This window comes from Equus caballus, chromosome 11 (genome assembly GCF_041296265.1).
Source record: "Equus caballus isolate H_3958 breed thoroughbred chromosome 11, TB-T2T, whole genome shotgun sequence".
Taxonomy (NCBI): domain Eukaryota; kingdom Metazoa; phylum Chordata; class Mammalia; order Perissodactyla; family Equidae; genus Equus; species Equus caballus.
Window position 1 is genome coordinate 52,865,154 of NC_091694.1, and position 21,175 is coordinate 52,886,328.

Sequence of the window (21,175 nt, forward strand, 5' to 3'; positions counted from 1 at the left end):
CACATTTAGAAAGACAGGAACATCTGAGGGTAACTGCACATCAGCCCACTGCCCAAATTCCATTGTACCCACATCAGTGCCCACATTCTCAGCATTCCCTCCCATTACAGTGACGAGAAGGTCCTCCCCCTATCAAAGACAACCTACCTGCTTTCTACCTGTCAGCACATCACACTGAGCTTTCAAAAAGGAGAGAGAGAGAAATATACCTTTGACCCCACTCCTCCAGCCCCCGACTATTCCTTTGCTTCTCATCGACAGCAAATGTTTTCACCAAAAGAGTTACCTGTAGTCATGACCTCCACTTTCTTACCTCTAACGCTCTCCTGCCCACTCCGCTGAGCCTACTCCTCTCAGTGTCACCAATGACCTCCATGCTGTTAGCAAATCGAAGGGCACCTGTCTCTGCTCGAGTCCTTGGCCAGCCAGGGGCAGTCAACATTCCCTCCTTCTTGGCTTCCATGGCATCTCACGTTTTCTCAAGCAGTCTCCTTTCTAGAGCTTCCTTTTAAGCTCAATCTTAAATGTTACAGCTCTCTCCTGCCCCTGCCCCTCTTTTCTATCCACTCACTCTCTTGAGGGGCCTGATCCAGTCCCATAGCTTTACACACCCACTATTTCCTGATGACCCTAAATTCCTATCTCTAGCCCTGATCTTTCCCCACGTCCACATGGCTACTTGCCATCTCCACACACATGCTCAGAAGGAATCTCTAACAAGTCCAAAAAAGAACCCGTCTTCCTCACTTCCAAAACCAAGGCCAATCAATACAAACCTGCTCGCCGGGCCTCATTTTAGCAAATGACACCACCAGCCATCCTGCTGCTTAAGCCTGAAGTCTAAGATCATCAAGCTCTCCCACCTTCCCCACCCAATCCCTCTCTACCCCTGTCAGTTCTCCCTCTAAAACTCATCCAGGAGCCATCCTCACTTCTCCATTTCCACAGCTGCCACCCTATTCCCAAGGTACCATCCACACGTCCCTGGTTTACTACAATGATCTAACCGGTCTCCTGGTTCCACTTTTCATCCCCTACAATTCATTCTCAACACGGCAGCCGGAGGGAACCTGTAAAACACTAATCAGGTCATGTCAATCTTTAAGGAAAATCATCCAAAGGCTTTGCACTACTCTTAGAAAAAAATCCAAACTATTTAGCCTAATTCACAAAGCAACAAAGTCTGCCTCCTATCTACCTCCTCTTACGTCATTTTATGCCACTCTCTCCAGCCACACCGACATTCTAGCTCTGCGCCCTTCAATACAGTAGACACGAGCTGCATGTGGCTATTTAAAGTTGTCAGCTAAAAATAACACAAAATGTAAATTTCAGTTCCTAAGTCTTACCGGCCACATTTCAAGTGCTCAGTTGTCACATGAGGCTGGTGGCCTCGTGGCTAGTGCAGTATAGAACATTTCCTTCAGTGCAGAAAGTTCTATTGGACAGTGCTGTTCTGGCTGTTCCCTGCATGGGGCAAGTTTGGTCCCTCCTTATGGTCCCTGTACTCACCGTCACCTCTGCCTGAAGTGCCCGTCCCCCAGCTCCGCCCATGGCTGCATCTAGACCTCAGCTTAAATGTCACCTCCTTGGAGAGGCCTTCCCTGAGCACCCAGTCCAAAGAAGCTAGCAGTTAGCCAATCACATGAACTGATTTAACTCTCCCCAGCATTCACCACTGGCTAATGCTCTTCTAGTTCATTTGCGTTTGTCTGCTTATTGCCTAACTCCACCACGCCACCTCGCCCCAAAGTGGACTTATGAGCTCAGGGACCTTGTCGGTCTTGCTCACCACCGCATTCCAGCTCCTGTCCTACGCCCGTGGAGTGCAGTGCCCGACAGGCTCTGCTCAATTAGTATTCGTTGACTGTTAGACCCATGTCGTATTCTCAGTTCCTCCTAAATCTTTCACAACCATCACCTTTCCTCCATTTTCCCTGCCACCACCCAGTGTGGGCCGTCATCTGCTCCACCCTGACGTACAACAAACAGAATCCTGCCTCTGCCCTCCAGCCAACCCTGCGAACACCAGCAGATTACCTTGTGACTATTCCTCTTGTCAACTCATTTCCCTGTCCCTGTCCCTGCCCCTGCCGGGCCCAAATGGCCTTCACGTCCCCAGACGTGGCACGCTCGTTCCTACCTCAGTGCTGCTGGTCTCTCCCTCCACTTGGAGCATTCTCGCCGTTTCTTGGTGAAGCCACACCTTCTCCTGCCTTCCAGGTGTGGCGCTGGTGGCAGTTCCTCTGCAGACACTGGCCCCTCCTCTGGTCTTCTCCAGCACTTCCTGTCTGCAGCCTTGCTTTGGCGCTTACAAGAAGTTCCACCTCTCACATGCACACAAGCAGATAATCCCTGAGATTATTCCTAAGAGCAATGGTTCTCGAACTTTGCTGAGGATCAAAATCACCTGGACAGTTCACAAAGAACACACAGGTCCAGGCTCACTGAAGGAGCCTAGGTCTGGGCCTCTGTCCTTTTTCCACATTCCCTGGGTGACTCAGAGATCCATCAAATGGGAGACCCACTTCTTTAGAAGAGCAGACCTGCAAGAGCAGTTGCTCAAGTTCTGTCCATTTCTACCAATTCAGAACACCTGGGGAGTGACCAACTGGGTTCATAACCTTCTGTCTCACAAACTGGCTCTTCTTCAAGTATTCAAAGCTACCCACTGTGACAGACTGAAAATAGCCCCCCAAAGATATCTACATCCTAATACCGGGAACCTGCAAACATGACTTTACATGACAAAAGGGACTTTACAAGTGTGACTTTGAGATTTTTGAGATGGGGAGGTCATGCTGGATTATCTGGGTGGGCTCTAAATACAATCACAAGGGTCCTTACAAAAGGAAGACAATAAGAGCAAAAAGGGAAGAAGCTATATGAGGACACAAATGGGGGGAGAAAAGGCTATATGATGGACAGCCATGAGCCAAGGACAGGGTCTCCAGAAGATGGAAAAGGAAAGGAACAGATGCCTCCCTTGACCCCCGAGCCTCCAGAAGCCCACCCTGTGACACCTTGGTCTTGGCCTTGGCGGACTCATTTCACACTTCAGACCTTCAGAACCATGAGAGAATAAATGTGTAGTCTTAAGTTGCTAAGTCTGTGGCAATTCGTTACAGCAGCAACAGGAAACAAACACACCTCCTCTTCTGTAACATGACCAGGTAAAGTTCTAGGGGTCCAAGGATGGTCATCTTCTAAACCCATGTGTCTGTATTTAACTCATGTATTAAAATACAGCACAAGATGCTCCATTTAGATGGCACTGGGTTGCTTTGTTCCTTACTGTGCCCACAATGCCCAGCTCAGTGCCTGCCATGTATGTCTGTGGATACCAAAATTCCTCAAGGCAGGCCAGTATTCCACCTTGGAATTTGGGACCCTCCCTGATAGGCCTGGTAGCCTAACCCCAATGGTGTTACAAGAGGGGAAATACATGAGTTCCCGAAACCGACAGGTCACCACGCTTGGACGCCCTGGGGAAGAACCACCACTGTTTCAACTTGAGTCAAAACGTAGACCAAACAGACTGCTTCTTAGACGCCTGGTTTCATCCTGAAAAGCGTACAGCTTAGAGCTGTGCTGTCCAATATGGTCACCACTAGGCCACAGAAATGTTTAAATATAAACTAATTAAAAACAAAATTGAAGACACAGTTCCTCAGTCACAGTAGCCATATCTCAAGTGCCATGTGTTAGCAGCTACTGCATTGGGTGGCACAAACACAGAACATTTCCGTCATCATAGAAAGTTCTACTGGACTGTGCTGGCTTAGAGCATCTCTCAAGCATTCTTGGCTCCAGCCCCCTGATTAGAAAAACTTAAGAGAGAAATGCAGCCACCAGACCCCATTCCATTCTACGCTGGAATTCATTCTCGAGCGTGCGTCTTCTGACGCACAGCCAGGAAAGGTGCCCAGAGCTATTTGCCCAAGTCTGACTTTTCACTGAAGAGATTCCATCTTTGGAAAGTGAGAAGCAGAAGTCACAGGGTGAGGAAACTGTGAACAGGAGACAGGACTCACGGAGGGGTGAGGTGAGGGAAGGCGGGTTAGACAGAGGAAGCAGTAGGGAAAAGAGAAGGGGAGGAGCACATAGAAAAGGATCCTAGTGATGTTGTCCAGAGCAGAAACTTCAAACGTTGAAAAGGAGGCCTCCTTTGAGACCTGTAAGCGGGTAAAACAACGCGCCAGCCTGGAGAGGGGCTAGACCACTGCTCAGAGAAGGGTCTGCAGGACAGAGGGTCCTCTCCCTGTGGCACTCGGGAGCCTGGAGGGCCCCCACAGGAGGCAGCGATAGTGTGGGGGAGAGATGGAGAGAGCAAATCAGCTGAGAGCAAAGACACAAAACTCTTCCACACAGAAATTTTTATAATTTGTAAATACACTGTGCTGGCGAGGCTGTGGGGAGACGGGTACTCCTGGACACCGCTGTGGAAGGGTAAGCCAGCACTGCCACGCTGGAGGCAATCTGGCACTTTCTAGCAAAATCACAAACACTTACAGTCTTTGCTCCAGCCTTTGTATTTCAGGAACTTATCTTTCAGAAGACTCGCTCATGTGTGGAATGACGGACACACAAGGGTATCCGCAGCAGTGAAGGCAACAGGAAAAGATTAGAAGCAACCTTTATGCCCATCAGTGAAATTAGTTCAGGAAGGCACTAAAAAGAATGAGGACTTCCTTTCTATTGACTATACTCCAAGATATATTGTTCTAGGGCTTAAAAAACAGCAGCAGCAGCAACAAGGTGCAGAAGTAAGAAAGAGCTCCCACCCGTGTGAAGGAAAACAAAGATGCACATGGACCTGTGGATGCCGCCCTATTTCTGGAAGTTCCCGTAAGAAACTGGTCACTTGCTTCCCTCCAGGGAAGGCGCTGATGGGCAGAAGACAGGAGCCATGTTTTCACCCCAGGTTCTTTAGTTCCCTTCCAATATCAGACCTGATCTATATATCACCTACTCTCCAAGTGTGAAATTAACAAACGGAGATACACTTCCGGGTAGTTACAGATCTTCCTCAACTTACAATAGGCTTACATCCTGATAAATCCAGTGTAGTCAAAAATGCATTTAACACACGTCACCTGCCAAACATCATAGCCTAGCCTACCTTCAGGGTGCTCAGCACACCTACATTAGCCCCCAGCTGGGCAGAATCATCTCACACGGAGCTCATCTTATAATACAGTGCTAAATATCTCACGTCATTCATTGAATACTGTCCTGAAAGTGAAAATAGGATGGCTGTCCAGGTACAGAGTGACCGTAAGGGTGCCGGCTGTTCACCCTCGTGGTCGCGGGGCTGAGTTGGGGTGCGGCTCGCTGCCCCTGCCCAGCACCACAGAGAGGATCGTGCTGCAGATGGCTAGCCCGGGAAAAGAGCAACATTCAAAATTCACAGGCCGGCTTCTACGGAATGCGTATCGCTTTTACACTGTCGTAAAGTTGAAAAATCCTAAATCGAACCATCGTAAGTCACGGACTGTCTGCACATTGAACAAAAAGTTTAAAACATACAGCCTTCTGTACTAATGCTACAGTCTCAATGGGAAGACAGCACCTGCCAGGGTGAGCAGGCCCAGGTACCAGCCACATGGCAGCCATGAGCTCCTGGGGGGCCACGGGTTCCTCTGTCCCCTCTCTCTGTGGCAGTCTCTCTCCCTCTGTGGTCCAGGGCCTCTGAGGGGGAGTTCCCAAACCCCCGGCTCTCAGCAAATCTGGGCTGTAATTCAGCCTTGGAAATGACCAGGGATCGTCCTCCCCTGCCTGAATCCCGGCGTCAGGATCCCATTTCTGACCAGGATGCCACCACATCCCAGTGGCTGCTCGAGAGTAGGGCGCCCACAGCCACCGCCGATGTTCGCCGCAGCCTCTCACTTTAGGGAAGAAAATGAAAGCAAGTCTAGTGGCTGCCATCTGATAATCACTATGGACACCGGACACCAGCCTGTGTCAGGTCTGGGTCCAATTAGCCACCCCCACAACAACACCATAGCAACAAAGGTAATATTATTGTTCTAAAGAAGAAGAAGAAAAAACCACAGACAGACACCCTGCTGTACACAGCTTTTAAAGCCACAGAGATAACGTTTTTCCACACCCTACAAAACTTGCGCCTCTCACTTCCTGACAATGCGGCTTCTTCAGTAGGAAGCCTCAAGCTTGGGGCAACCAGCTCTTCACAGCACTCCAAGATGTGCGTCCTTCACAGGAAAGACAGGCATGAGAACAAGGCCCAGGAGTCGGGGCTGTGCTTCTCCCTCCGCCTCCTTCTTGGAGGCAGGGAGGCTGGTGGGCTGTGCCGGTGGGAAGCAGGACAGCCTCGGGGCACAGCTCCAAGCTGCCCTCTGTCCCTGTCTGTATGCCTGTCTGCCTTCTCTGTGCCAGCCCCAAGCTGGGCACTGGGGTTTTGGTGGTTGCAGTAATGAGCCGCACACTAATCTCCAGACCTAAATGTGGAAAGCATTAACCCGAATGAAAAGACATAAATCAGGAGGGGAGCTTATGACACGGAGGAAGACAGCTCTTCTCAGAGAGGGGAGCCTGGAGTGTTGCACAAGAGCTGAGTGAGTCACCGGCCAGCAGAGGGAGGACCGGAGGAGGAGGGAGGAGACAGGAGGGAGGGGTGCCCCCAGTGGGACTGGCGAGTGCATGGCCGTGGGCAGCGGTGCAAAAACACAGCTGTAGGTTCCTAACTAACCATGCTTCACCAGCAGTCTGGGCCGGGGAGGGGGGCAAAATGTCACCTCCCCTCCCCAACTCAGAAAGTGTTTCAAAATGTGTCCTCCCCAGAGAAGACGGCAGGAAGGAGTCTTCCTAACAGCCCACTGGTCACCCTTTACAGCCTGCAGCTGTGTCCTGGGGAAGCAAACCTCAGGCCCCTAGAGAGAAGGCCTCCTTATCCTTCTTTGCTCCTCCCTGACCACACGCCATACTCTTTTGGGGTCCCCAAGCCTCAGGTGCCCATCATGGACACAGAATTCTTTCTCCACCTTCTCGTCCATCCTCACTACCGCTTCTTATCTTTTCTTTCTTTCCTTCTCCCAAACACCCCATCTTCCACACAAGCTACGGCTGACAACGAGACAAACCCCTCAGCTTCCCCTGTCCCTAGTCCCTGGGGAGAACCTCCTACCTTCCCTTAAGATCTTGCTTCACCCATCAACTCCTCCACCAAGACGGATTCCCAGCCTTTAAGCTCTAAGTACCTGCTATGAGCGAGGCCCTGCTGTCCCTGGGTGTGGTGGTGGGGAGGAGGAGCCCCCGAACAGATAACCCAGCTGGGGGGTGGGAGCACCAGGAGGTCTGAGCCCTGGAGGCTCTAGAAGTTAGCTCAGCGGGACCCCTTCTGCTTTGAGCAGGACCCTTCCCTCTCTAGGTCATCTTCCTCTTGCTCTGATGGAGGACGAGTTGGGTTTAAAGATCAACTGGGTCGCTTCGAGACTGACAAGGTTCATCTGTAAGAAACACACAAAACAAAACTAACCTGCCCTAGAGCACGGGGCTGCTGTGGGGCTTACCCCAGAGAACTCACACTGAGCGGAAGTGCCGGGGCAGAGTGGGGCGTGGCAAATGGCCAGACCACTCACCGTTACTGGGTACTCACTAAGAGTGATGAACACAAAGCAAGATGGAACCCTGAGAGGGAAATCGCTTACAGGAGAGGACTTGGGAAGAGGGAACACTGAAATGGACTTAGAGGACAGCAAGCCACGAGGACAGGGTAGCAAGAGAGGGCATTCCAGGGCAGGGAGCCATTCATTCATTCACTCATTCATTCAACAAACACTGATTGAGTGCTCCTTATATACAAGACACAGTTTAGATGCTGGAGAGCACTAGTCCACAAAATAAAGATCTGTGCCCTAGTGAGCTTACATTCTCGTGAAGGCAGACACACAATCCACAACAGGCCTGATGGACAGGTAAATGACCCAGTTTTGTTGCAAGGTGATAAATGATGGAGAAAAAGAAGTAGAACAGGATAAAGAGACGGGCGTGGCAGAGTGAGCAAGAGACTTCAAGGAGATGAAGCAGTGGATTTGTTTCCGGTGGCTGCTGGAACAAATTACCGCAAAGTAAGGGGCTTAAAATTACAACACAAATTTACTACCTTATAGCTCTGGAGGTCAGAAGTCTGAAACGGGTCTCACTGGGCTACAGTCAAGATGCTGGTAGGGCTAGTTCCTTCTAGTGGCCGCCCGCATTCTTTGGCTTATGGCCCCTCCTTCACATCACTCAACCTCTTGCTTCTGTTGTCACATCTCCTACTGACCTGGCCCTCCTGCCTCCCTCTTATAAGGAAGCTTCACTTTACGTTGGGCCATCGGATTATCCAGCATCATCTCTTCATCTCGAGATCCTTAATTTAATCACATGTGCAAAACCCTGTTTGCCTTGTAAGGTAACATTCACAGGCTCTGAGGATTAGGACGGGGACATCTTTGGGGGATCATGCTGAGCCCAGTGGGGGGGAATTCGTCAGGTGGGCTGCAAAGGCCCAAACAAGCGAGCGTGCCTGGAACACGTGGAGGAACGCCCCAGCGGAGCCAGTCTGCAGGGGAGGAAGGAGTGAGACGAGGCAGGAGGAGCAGACCCCGAGGTCACCGAGCGCCTTGTCAGCCGCGGTGAGGGCTTCCTCAGCTTTCACGCTGCCCTCACAGGGACCCATGGGAATGTTCTGAGGAGAAGCACGACACAATTGGACTTACTATTTAAGAAGAACAGACCGGGGTCTGGCAGAGCAGTCAGGAGGCGACTGCCATTCTCCAAGGGTGCAGTGGCTGTAGGTCCAAACAAGAGGACGGCACTGGGAGTGGGGAGAATGGACCAAGATAAATCTACTTGGAAGGAGGAGCCAACACGTTGACCTGACACAGTGAATGTGGGAAGGGAGAGAAAAAGGGGAGTCCAGGTTTAGGACTCAAGCAGCTGGAAGGACAGACTTGTCATTTACTGAGCCAGGAAAGGCTGCGGGTGGCCCAGACGTGGGAGGAAAGACCAGACACGACATTTCTGGCAGGTTGAACAGAGATGTCAAGTAAGCAACTGGCTAAATGAGCGAGGAGGTCAAGGGCAAAATTGTGAGCAAAGACTCGAGACGGATGTGCTGACCCACAGCTGAAGGCTCTCACAGGGCAGGTTGCCGGGGGTCTGGGCTGGGACCCAACCCCAGGCCGAGAATCCTGGTCTGGACTTTAGCCCGAGGGCAATGGGAAGCAACGGGCAGGGTGCGGAGCCAGCCGTGACTGCCCCGGATTAAGTTTGCGAGCCGGGCACTGGTCGCAGGATAAGAAGGCCCAGGCTGTGTAAACAGGGACTTTGCCTGAGCCCTCTGTTGCTCAACCAGGCATTTTCCACTTCTCACAGCCCACGGGGTGCAAACTGAGTTGTGGGGCAGGGAGGGGGAGCAGGGCGGGATTCAGGAATGCGGTCCTACCACGGGCTCCAAAACCCTTAGCTGCACACAGCTCCCGCTCACTAGCTGTCAGCTCTCTAGCTCGCCCGTGGGGCCCCGCTGCCCTGCGGTGGATTCAATGGACTCGGGAAAACCCTGGATCTCCGAGCTGTCATGAGGGAGCAGGCAGCCAGACTGTGTGGGCCCCTCCCAGGGGACGCGGGTCTTCCCCTCCCTCGGGACACTGGCACAACACGCACCAAGTTCAAATGGCGACGTCCACTGCAAGCGATTCCCAGGCACAGATGGCACCAGCCAATTGCTTCCCAGGCACCTTCATCCATTCATTCATTGAACGAAGATTTAGTGAGCACCTCCCAAGGGCCGGACGCGTTTCTAGCCATTTGGGGCACGTTGGCAAACAACAGAGAAGGAAAAAATACCTCTGCTTCATGGAGTGTGTGGTCCAGCGAGGGGGTGGGGGAGCTGGAGCAGACAATAAACAATAAATAAGTGAATTGTAAAGAATGTTAGAATGGAGGGAAAAAAATACAGCAAAGCAAGAGGATAGCCTGGGTAAAGTAAGGGGTAGCCTGGGGGATGGGTGGCAATTTGAAATAGTTCAAAATGTTATGACTGCTTCTAAGTCACAGTTGAAGATCTTTCTCGCTCTTCTGCCCCCTTGCCCCCTTCCTCCCTTCCTTCCTGCCTTCTTTCCTTCCTTCATTAAATAGTTACTGAGCGCTCACCACAGGCCTGTCCCAGGCGCTCTCTACTCTCATGAAGCTTTTACATTTTATTCAGGGAGACAGAATTTCAGACAACTAATTCTAGAAGGGTTATGAATGAGCAGAAACTCATATCTCAGGATTCCTGCAATCATGCCAATCACAATGAAACACGGAACCTGCTGGGACAAGAGCTGGGACTCTCCTGAGAGCACCCGATTCTTGGTCAAAGTCCCCAGTCCACTTCCTTCCTCCTACTTCATCCTCCTTCCCCCATCACCACCATCACACCACGACCTGGGTTAGTTAGAACTGCTCCCTTCTCAGCTACCAGAAACCACAGCTCAGTGGCTCCTCTGGAAGGTGCCCACAGAATGCCCTTATGCCTTGCCGGGTCGCCATCCCAGAGCATCTCCTGGTTTTAGGGCCTTCTCAACTAACTTGTCTGTTCTGTGCTTCAGATTCAACATCTTCTCCAAAGTGCCAACACCAACACTGAGTGGGCCCTGCAGGCTGCCCTCGCCTCTGATCTAAGCATCTCTGTTGGGCAGGTTTTGATTCCTCTTGCCTGGCTGCGCTCACTCCTTGGCCCCTGGCAGCCTAGGGGCAGAGGATGAGCAGAGGAGGATGTCACACGTAGGCTAGTCAGAGGATCAAACCCGTCTGGCAGCTTGCTCCTCCGACCACAACTTGGAACTCGCTTATCAGCGGCACTAACCACCAGAACTGCAAGTGAGCTAGCACGAAGGCTTTTCCTGTCTGGAGGAAAGTCAAGACTGACCTTTGGTGCACATCCATGGCAGTCCCTTTGACTCTGGACCCTCCATCTCTTCCCACTCTGCATCCAGTTGTGAGCCAGCTGGACCGGTGCTGGCCCAGGCCCCAGTGGACAACACAGCCACCAACGGGAAAAAACAGACACTAGGAGCTGGCCCAGCCAACGTCCACCTCTCTCTGCCCTCCCATCAACTCTTCCAGTCTCATTCCTCCCAAAGCTGTGAGGACCTGAGAAGATGGTTCAGCTAGACCAGGACCCAATCCCTAGACCACAAGTTGAAGGTCTGTTCCCAAAAGCACAATGACGCTTCTTGGCAGAGCTGCTCTGAGCCCTCCCCTCCTCAGCGGCTTCACAGATGGGCAGCTGGGGGCAGAGGAGAACGGCCCACAGGGCAGGGCGGCTATGGGCACCTCTTCCCGACCCCTCCTCCCATTCCCATCGCTTTGCACCATTTCCTCCCCTCGGCAACTGGCACCTGAAAGCAAAGCCTGCTGGATCCCCAAACCGGAGAACCACCTACTTATCAACCAAGTGTGCAGATATGTTAAGGACGGGGGACATGACGAGTTGCACGGGCTGAGGGGTCCTCCACGCCCCTCTGTGGGATCGGGCTACAGAGGAAGGAGTACAGGTCCGGCAGCCAGTGGTTCAGATCATGGGCTCTGGAGAGAGAGGGTCTGTCACTGGCTAGGTGACACTGAAGAAACTTAACTTTTCTGTGACTTGGTTTCCCCATATGTAAAATGGGCCTGGTAATACTTATAGGCTTGTTGCAAGGATTAAATGAGTTAACAAATAAAGATACAGTATTTAGAAGGGTGCTTGAAAAATAGTAAGTGCTACGTACATGCTGTCTACTATTATTAAATATTTTTGAATCGACAGATCTGTTTTAAAATGCTCTCTCCACCTGTGAAGGCCATAGGCCTGTTCACTGGTTGAGAAAACAGGGTCAGTACAAGTACGGAGGTATTGAAGAAGGACGTTTGCACTGCCGACGTTGCTTACTTATTCCTCGTGGGCCTGTCCACTGTGCTTCTCCAACCCCATTCCTTCCGACGAAGTCTCAGAAGCCCAGAAGATTCCTGGGTGTCACCAGCACCCCAGCAAAGAACTCAAAACCGGCCCCAGGGCACAGCACAGTCAGCTGAGAAACCAGAGACTTAGTCTCATGAGGGAAGATTTGGGAGGCGGTGGGCCCACGGCTGCCCGGAGCTCTGGGGGTCCCTGACACAAAGCCCCCAAAAACACGTGGTGACAGCCTGCCCTCTCAACAACGGCACTGAGATATGACCGAGGGGCCAGCCACGCACTTCCACACTCAAACAGCACCAGCCAAAGCACCGCTCTCTGAAGGCTGTCAGCGCCTAGGCCCTCTGAGTTGGCAAGATGGAGGGAGAACGTCAGAGGACACAACTTCCTTATTGGCTGTGTGACCCGAATCCCCCGAGGGTATCCTTTCCCATCTGTAAACAGTGGTGCATCTCCCAGACCCACCGGTGCTTCGGAAACTCCTAAAGCCTCCAGTATTTTCATTCACCCTGCCTTCCCACTGGAGCCTGGCAAACGGTGCTTTCTCCTTAGAAAAGTAGCTGGCGCCCAAGCCAGCATCTTTTAGGAGCCCTCCTATGTTGAGATAGGGACGCAGACACCCTTCACGCAAGGCACTTTCCCAAACTCTTGGGCTCATGTGTGGCCCTATTCAAATACTCAAAAACACAGGCATTTGGGGCTGGCCCCGTGGCCGAGTGGTTAAGTTCGCGCGCTCCGCTGCAGGCGGCCCAGTGTTTCGTCAGTTCGAATCCTGGGCGCGGACATGGCACTGCTCATCAAACCACACTGAGGCAGCGTCCCACATGCCACATCTAGAAGGACCCACAACTAAGAATATACAGCTATGTACCTGGGGGCTTTGGGGAGAAAAAGGAAAAAAATAAAATCTTTAAAAAAAAAAACACAGGCATTTTCTCAGATCGGGCTGGGAGCCACCTGGGGCCTGGCTCACCAGGAGCCCCCACAGGAAGGGGCAGCCTCACCTGCTGACCTGGGGGCTGAATGTGGCTTTGGGGGAAAGCCCCAGCTCACAGTGGAAAACCCTGCCTCCTGATCACACCTCCACTGCACAAACAAGTTATTTACCACCACGAACCTGAGTGTTTTTCACCCATAAACCCAAACACATCTTCACAGGGTTGTAACATGTAAAATTGCGCAGGTTGAAGATCTTTTTTCCTTTTAAGGCTGAATGGAAGACTCCAGGTTCAAACAAAGCATTTTTCTCTCTCTTTATTTGAATGATTTTAGGTGGGGCAGATGCCCTCCAGGTTGCCATGGCCCTCAACTTGAATCACCTCAATTTGAATCACCTGTTGGACCTGGGAACGCATTGAAAGTTGTTTTCCAACGCCTTACTTAGAGCAGTGGTCCTGGAGCTTCAGCAGGCATCAGAACTCCCTGGAAAGCATGCTCAACACAGACTGCAGGGCGCCACTCCTGGTTTCTGACTGAGCAAGTCTGGGGGTAGGGCCTGAGAACGTGCATCTCTAACAAGTTCCCAGGTGATGCTGGTGTGGATGCTGCTGGTCCAGGGGCCACAGTTTGAGAAGCCCTGCCTTAGAATCTGAAGGCTCGAAAGCTCACTAGGGATCACCCAACACGAGCACAAGGAGAGCCGGGGAACATTCCATGTGCCGTGTCTGCGTAACAGCTCTTGGGTCAGTCCTGCTGCTGAAGTGACGCAAGCCCGTTCCAGCTCCCACCTCAGACACAGGTGGGCCTAAGGGTGGGAGCCCCAGAACTCCGTTCATCACCCACACATCTGTGGCCCCTGCCAGTTCCTGGTTCCTGTCCACTGGGGTTGCAGAAGGAGGCCACAGGGGTCCCCAGGCTCCTGCGTTCGACACCGAGCCACCGGCCCTCTTGTGGAGCTTGCTCCTCACTCCAAACAAGGGTTCTACTCCCCCGCTTCCAGGAATAGACAGGCCTGGCCCCTCGTAAGAGGTCTCAAAGCTGGGAGGGTGGAGTGTGAGGCCCCAGGGAAGGGATGGGGCACAGCAGAACCCTGGGCAGCTAATTCCAGGCCAAGCCCTTCCATCCTAAGCAGAGTCTGGAGACAGTGGTCTCCAGGGGGGCCTGGGCAGGCACGCACGCACACTGTAGCCAGTGTCTCAGCCACACAATGCACAAGAGGCTGGCGGGGCAGGCAGCCAGGGCCCACTCATGCCAGTACCATCTGGGAGCCCTTGCCAGGCCTCGGAGGGCAGGCTGAAGAAGCTGGACTCTGTCCTGGGGCACAGTTGGGCTCTATTCTTATCTCAAGGGGGAATGCGTGACTCTCCTTGCAGTGAATGGGGGCCCCTGGCAAGGTGGAGGAGGAAACAGAGGCGTCACTGTGCCCAAGAGGGCTCCTCGCATGGCTCCCGGCTCCGACCGGCCCCTCGTGGCGGGGCCTTGCACAGCCTCTGACAAGGAGAAGCCGAGCCGAAGGCTGACAAGCAAAGGGGCAGACTGGCCCTGACTCGCACTGCGGGGCTGGGCGGAAACTCGCACACACGGCTCCCAAATGAGACCCAACGGGAAAGGCCAGGGAGGGCAAGAGCTTCCCACCATGACACGGCTCCTTGCCAAATCCCAAAGGAAGGCACCCAGACACCCCATGCACCCCACACAAGCCCCTGCTGGCAGAGACGCGCCCCTCTCAAAAGGTCTCATGAAGGGCCCCCTTTAGTTTGATAGAAAGAGCCGCAAGAGGCATAGGTGATTCTGACTTTATTCGTCTAAGACTTCTGGATGTCTGAGGGCAAAGCCTGGCCCGCTGCTAGGTGCTCAAAGATTCGAATCACCCATCTCTTAAGTCTGCAAGCATGAAAGTACCGTGCATGGACTAAGTGACACATGAGGGTTACAGGTAATGCCAGGGTTCAGGCAGATGGAAGAGAATTTAGGTATGCTGGAAGAAGTCGGGGAGGCCTCCGAATAAAGAAACAGTTACTCATCACCCATATCTAACAAGCATATAATTCTTTGAGCCAAGTGTCCCCATTTTTTTTTTTTTTTTTTTAAAGATTTTATTTTTTCCTTTTTCTCCCCAAAGCCCCCCAGTACATAGTTGTGTATTCTTCGTTGTGGGTTCCTCTAGTTGTGGCATGTGGGACGCCGCCTCAGCGTGGTCTGATGAGCAGTGCCATGTCCGCGCCCAGGATTCGAACCGACGAAACACTGGGCCGCCTGCAGCGGAGCGCGCGAACTTAACCACTCGGCCACGGGGCCAGCCCCCCAAGTGTCCCCATTTTAAAGATTAGAAAACAGAGTCACCAAGAAGACATGAGATTTTCCTTAGATAGTTAAATAACTATCAAGATCTGGACCCTGGCCATCAAGGCCAGTGTACTCTTTACGACACAAGCCCACTTCTTGGAAGGGGGTCTGGAAGGATAGGCAGGAGCAAGGCACTGAGAAGAGGGAAGTGTTGAGGAGGGAGAAGGTGTCAGGCACGGTGACCCCTAAGGACCTCGGTCAAATACGATGCCAGCACAGTCTTCCTTTCACATTTTTCTCTCTAGAAAAAAAAAAAAAAAAAGCTCCCTCTAGGCCCACAAATCCCAGTCTGGACCATGGGCATCAGACATCCTCAAGGGCCGAACGTTGGTACAACCTTTCTGAAGAGCAGCCACGTCAAAATGCACACCATAAATGCACATGTCAACTGCAACAGCCCTCTTGTTCCCGGGAAACCATTCTCAGCGCGAGAAGATGCCGACACAAGAAACGTCAGCTTCGGGGATTTTAAGAATAGAAAGGGAAAAAAAAAAAAAAAGGAAGCAACCTCAGTGTCCATCACCAGGGGATTATAAATAACAAATCATTCATCCAAACAGTGAACTAATAGCAAACACTGAAAATAATGCTTTTGATACATTTACCAACATAGAAAGATATCCAATAAATGATACATTTAAAGCAAAAAACAAGTTGCAAAACTGCATGGACAATACAATTAAAAAGAAGGAAGAAAGGAAGGAGATTGTTCTTTCCTCCCCAGTAGGATGAAAGAGGGGAGTGAATGGAGACAGGGTGATGGGGATGTGGTTAGGGTGGGGGCTGGGAATGAGGCCAGGGTGCGAGGGGTCGGCTGAGCAGGGAGCCACTGGGGCAGAGAGCCTAAGTCCCACTGGCTTTCCTCTGGAGCAGCCTGAAAGGACCATGAAAACATCCGGAAAATATTCAGCTCGTAAATCTTTCAGAAACCCCTCTACCCTGCTTTATACATTAACACTTCCTATGAGCTCCCCTGACCCTCACACACACCCAACCTCCCACTGGATTCCTAACCCAGAGCCAGAGGCGACTGGACAAGGTGGACTCCCTGAGCGCCCAGGGCCAGCCCGCTGTGGCTGCTGCCAGTCTGTGGCCTGGACCCATGTGTCCCCTGGCTCACCAAGGGACCCACAGCAGGAGCTCAGCCTGGAGACACCATTCAGGTGCCCTGGACACCAACTCGCCAGCAGCGATGGACCCAGTGACTCGGGGAGGGCACAGGTTAAACGGGCCTTTCTTGCAAAGGGGAAGCTGCTTCTCAGACAGGGAAATGTATTGGCTCCAACTCTCTCCCTTCAGCGGGAACTCCTCGAAGTCCAGGGAGAAAACCTGCGAATACTGAATGGGTGTGAATTCACACCCACATGTGTGCACACAGAAACGTACACGTGCACACACCCTCAAGATCTCCTCCTGTTCCTGAAAAGTCCACAGAATTTGGGGAAGCTGCTCACAGGTCAATCAATAGCCCCATTTTGAGGTTTAGGAGCCAATCCCAGTGTGGAGCTGTGAGAAGAGAATATCCTGCCGAAGCAAGCAGAGTGGATAGAGCCAGCTGGTTCTGGGTTCGAATCCCAGCTCCGCCACTGACTAAAGCTGGGTGATCTTCCTTAGCCCCATCGGGACTCCGTTTCCTTGACTAGGGTGTCTAGGGCTACGGTGGCCCAGACAGGCTGAGAGAGGCTGGCAGTCTAGAAACCTGGTGTGAGTGCAGGCTGCTTACTGGATTGGGGACCTTGGGCAAGTCACCACCTGTCTATGCAGGGAGGGGGTTGCAACCTGAAGGCTGAATCCAGGCCAGCGCACTACACTGTTTGCTGCTGTTTCTAATTTGATCAATTACCAACATTACCAACAAGATGGGGAGCGTTGGGATTTTCAGCTGGGCATGAGGCACCCGTGATTAGCTGATGCTGCCTGTGTCCAATGGCACATAATCCCTCGGATCCTAGTGACCTGCCTGGCCCCTGACATCTGAATCTGTGGCCCCCAATTAGCCCCAAAGCTGGGGTTGACTAAGAAGCAGTGACTCAGGGAGCCCCAGGAAGAAGGCAGGAGTGCCTCCATAAGCCCCTGCCTGGACCCAGCTCCGGCCAGCATCAGGGGGACACCTGCTTTCAGGGGCCACTGAGTAGTCCTCTCACACTGCCTGCCATGTGATGCTGGGCCAGCTGAGGGCTGGCAGGGCAGAGCATGGCGCGTTCGCTAACTGGCTCCATGGTCTGCAGGAGACCTGGGCTTCAGGTACTGCATGGAACGCTCCCTCTTCTTTGCTCCAGAACCCTCAGCATCAACAGCTCTACCCAGCTCCCTTAAAGGCATTTCAACTGTGCACTCCCAGAGGGGCAACACAGGGCAGAGGACACAAAACCCTTCCTTGAGAACTTTGATTTTAGAGACACTAACCTGAACCTAAGGAAACGCTGGCCCTGGGCAGAGAATCCCTTAAGCCCTGAGCTCTGACTGGACTCCCTCCCAGATGGCAGCCCCCGCTCCAGCCCCCCAAGCCCCTGAACCGGGCAAGTTCCAACCAGGCTGAGTGGACCAGGGCAGAAAGCACTGAGTAAATCCTGGAATGACAGGCCTCTCCCTGGAAATGCTGATTAAACACCAGAACCACGCAAAGCTCTGAGCCAATCCCAGGACCACCTCTGGGGCCACATAAGCTCTCAACAGCACAGGCACAAACACTGAGTCAGGCTTCTAAACATCTGGGGCTGAGCTACTCCTCTGCTCTCGGCCATTCAGCTCGGGTGGACTCCCGGGAGCAGCCGAGCTGGCAGGGGACGTGAGTCCAGTTTCCAGGGAGCTGGGCCAGGCCTGGGAGCCCAGTACACAGCCCTGCCCAGGCTGGGGCCCCAAGTCACACACGAGGCCATGCATGCATCCTCCTGGCCTGCACCCACAGTTCCGGGGCGGCTCCCCGCCCAACCCACACGTGGGAGGCAGAGGCCTCAGCGCTCCAGGATTCCATTCTGTGGTGGAGGCTTCTAGAGGAAACAATTCCTTAATCCCCTTCCCTAAATCACGGCCAAGAAACAACTTGTGTCCCACAGAGGACCGCTCTCTCTGCCCAGCTGTCCCTGCACTGACCTCCTGCCACTAAGGAGCCACTGTGGGGGGCGGGGGGGGACACGAGGTTCCTGGTGCTCACAAACCCACAGCCTGGGCTCCCACTCTTGATGCAACCAGCTCTGGTGTCCTTTCCACAGACCATTGAATTCCAGAGCAAGCTGAAGCCAAGTGCTCCCTGACTCACCCTTAACTGGGCCTGGAAAGAAAACTCAGTGCTTCGTCACTGACATTTATTCGACAGCACTGTTTGTTGCCTATTTTCATTTTCAGTGAAAGGTTTAACTGAAATCTTTTTGTAAATTCCAAATGAAATCATCTTTTAATGTAAATGACCCTTGATTTCTCCCTGCAGGTCAGCAGACAGACGTGAGAAGACATTTCCTCACCCAGTGACTTAAATAATAGCATAGTTAAAAGCAGCCTGGATGACAAAGTGCCAAGACCATAAAATAGGGAGAGGACAGTCTTTTCAACAAACAGCGCTGGGACAACAGACATCCACATGCAAAAGAAGGACATTGGGCCCTTTCTCACACCATTTACAAAAATTAACTCAAAACAGATCTAAGTTCTAAATGTAAGAGATCAAACTATGAAAGGCTTAGAAGAAAACACAGGTGCAAATCTTCATGACCTTGGATTAGGCACTCTTTCCTTAGATATGACAACAAAAGCACAAGGGACAAAAGACACAAAATAGATAAGGTGGACGTCATCAAAATCAAAAGCTTTTGTGCATCAAAGGGCCCAAAGAACGCACAGAATGGGAGAAAATTTTTGCAAATTGTTTATCTGATAAGGGACTTTTATCTGTAATATATAAAGAATACTTACAATTCAATAATAAAAAGACAGTTGTTATTTAACCCAATTAAAAAATAAATGGGCAAAGGTTCTGAAAAGATCTTTCTTCAAAGAAGCTATTTTACCAACAGCCAATAAACACATGAAGAGATGATCAACATCATTAGCCATCGGGAAATGCAACTCAAAACCACAGTGATGTCTCACTTCGCAGCCACTGGAATAGCTATAATCGAATAGATAGATAATAACAAGTGTTGGCAAGGATGTGGAGAAACTGGAACCCTCATTCAGGGGGGAATGTACAACTGTAAGGCAGGTGTGGAAAACAGCCTGCAAGTGCCTCAAAAGGTTAAACCTCATGACCATACACCCGGCAATTCTGATTTCCAGACTGTCCTTCAACAGCACCCCACCCGGCATACATGTACACACACAGCTGACGGTCACGCACCATCCAAGTTCTGTCTCCACAGCCTGGCTCAGTCTCGGCATGCTGTCACATTCAAACAAACATCACTCAGGCAGCCAAAATCATTTTCAAAGCAATTGGATCTTTAAAGTCCCTTTTAAAAAGGGGGGTAAGGGCTTCGTTCATAACACGTAGCAAAACTTTAAATCTTCTTATCCTTTCACTCTGACTCACAGACAGCAATGTTGCCGAAATCTCCTTCCTGCCTTTCTCCAAGGGACTTTAAAATCCTCCCACGCCCCATGGCTTTGCTCTTTCTCCTCCACAGGCATCCTTCTCCAACAGACAAACACACACACACCTTCAGGGTCAGTTCTTTCTCTCTCCTTCCTGAAAGCAGCCTTCCAGACCTCCCCAATTTTGTCCCCCTGCTCATTACTCAGATTGGTTCACCACCGCAAAGGCCAGGCCCTGAGCTGGCCAGAGCGAGCTCCCCTCAACTAGGAAAGGCGGGGGAGCAGTAGGAGCGCCCCAGCTCGCTCTGCTGGTTTACGTTTGTTTATGTTTCCGATTTCGCCTCTTAATATTATTTTTAACGTGTGCTTTCCTGTCTCCACGTGGAAGGAATCAGCCAGCAGTCAGGCACAATGCCTTCTTTTTCTACCCTATCCACCCACAGCTCCAGTACCTCCTTCTGAGCTCCGAGCCCAGGGAGCACGCGAGACGCAGTGCGGGCGCCGCAGGCCTCAGAAGTGGGGTGCTGGCATGGCAATGGGGGTGCCCGCCGGCCAAGGCAGGGGTTTGCATTGCTCGGAGCTCAGCTCTGGGGGGCAAATAAATTTTCGGCAGAAGATCAAAGGCAGGAACACTAGCAGAAAACAGCGGGGAAGCCTTGAAGCTGTAATATTCAGGGAGAGACGAGACTTTTCCCAGTTCAGAGATGGGGGGAGAGTTTAAAGAGCAAGGACATAAATTATCAACTTGGCCCACTGGAGCAGGGCTGGGTTCAGCCCGTAACAGCACAAAGGCTGTCTGAGGAGGACTAGACACCCCAGACCAAAGCAAATGCCTCCCAAATGTTGTCTGTCTTTTATTAACTCATCACGATGTCACCCGTGGCGAGGTCTCCTATGAGCAACGCCAACTGTAACTGGGTGGCCCGGGGCCAGCTCGCTCATCTTCCTTTCTGAGCGAAGCTCCGATGAGCCACAGGGAGGCTGGGGCGTGTGGGGAGCCACGTCCCCTGTGGACCAGATCAAACCGTGGAGTGTGTTTCTGGGCTTGGCCTCAGAACAGAATTTCTCCCAGGACATCAAACCCCCTTAGTTATTTTCATCTCTCAGTCCAGCCAGAGGTCTGGAGAGTTGCTGGGGGTTTCGAGAGTTTCTCCGGACTCAGCACCACAGGGCTGTGAAAAATGCAGGCCAGATGGCCCCAGAGCGTACAAGGGTGGCTGACACATTTTCCTCTCACAGGAAAAGCCAAGTGGTTGTCTCTACGATGCGACTTGCAATTGATCAGCAAATGCTGTCAGCGCCTCCTTCACAATGGACCCCAAATCCGACACTTCTCACCACCTCCGCTGCCATCATCTTAGACTGAGCCACCATCCCCTCGGGTCTGTCTGCTCGACTCAGAGCCAGCTTCAACGC

At 52.0% G+C, this 21,175-nt stretch overlaps 1 protein-coding gene across 4 annotated transcripts in view; it reads right to left on the reverse strand.

Annotated features, from left to right (window-relative positions):
- GAS7 (growth arrest specific 7) overlaps nt 1–21,175 on the reverse strand; it is a 219,070-nt gene that overhangs the window by 150,357 nt on the left and 47,538 nt on the right. Inside the window, exon 1 of one of the 4 annotated variants that reach the window (XM_023653503.2) lies at nt 2,144–2,274. The exons of 2 other annotated variants lie outside the window; for them this stretch is intronic. In XM_023653503.2, coding sequence (XP_023509271.1) covers nt 2,144–2,179 — 36 coding nt within the window. In that variant the 5' untranslated portion in view covers nt 2,180–2,274. Of the gene's footprint in view, nt 1–2,143; nt 2,275–21,175 lie in introns of those variants that run through there. One more of the 4 variants, XM_070226558.1, reaches the window with a different exon arrangement.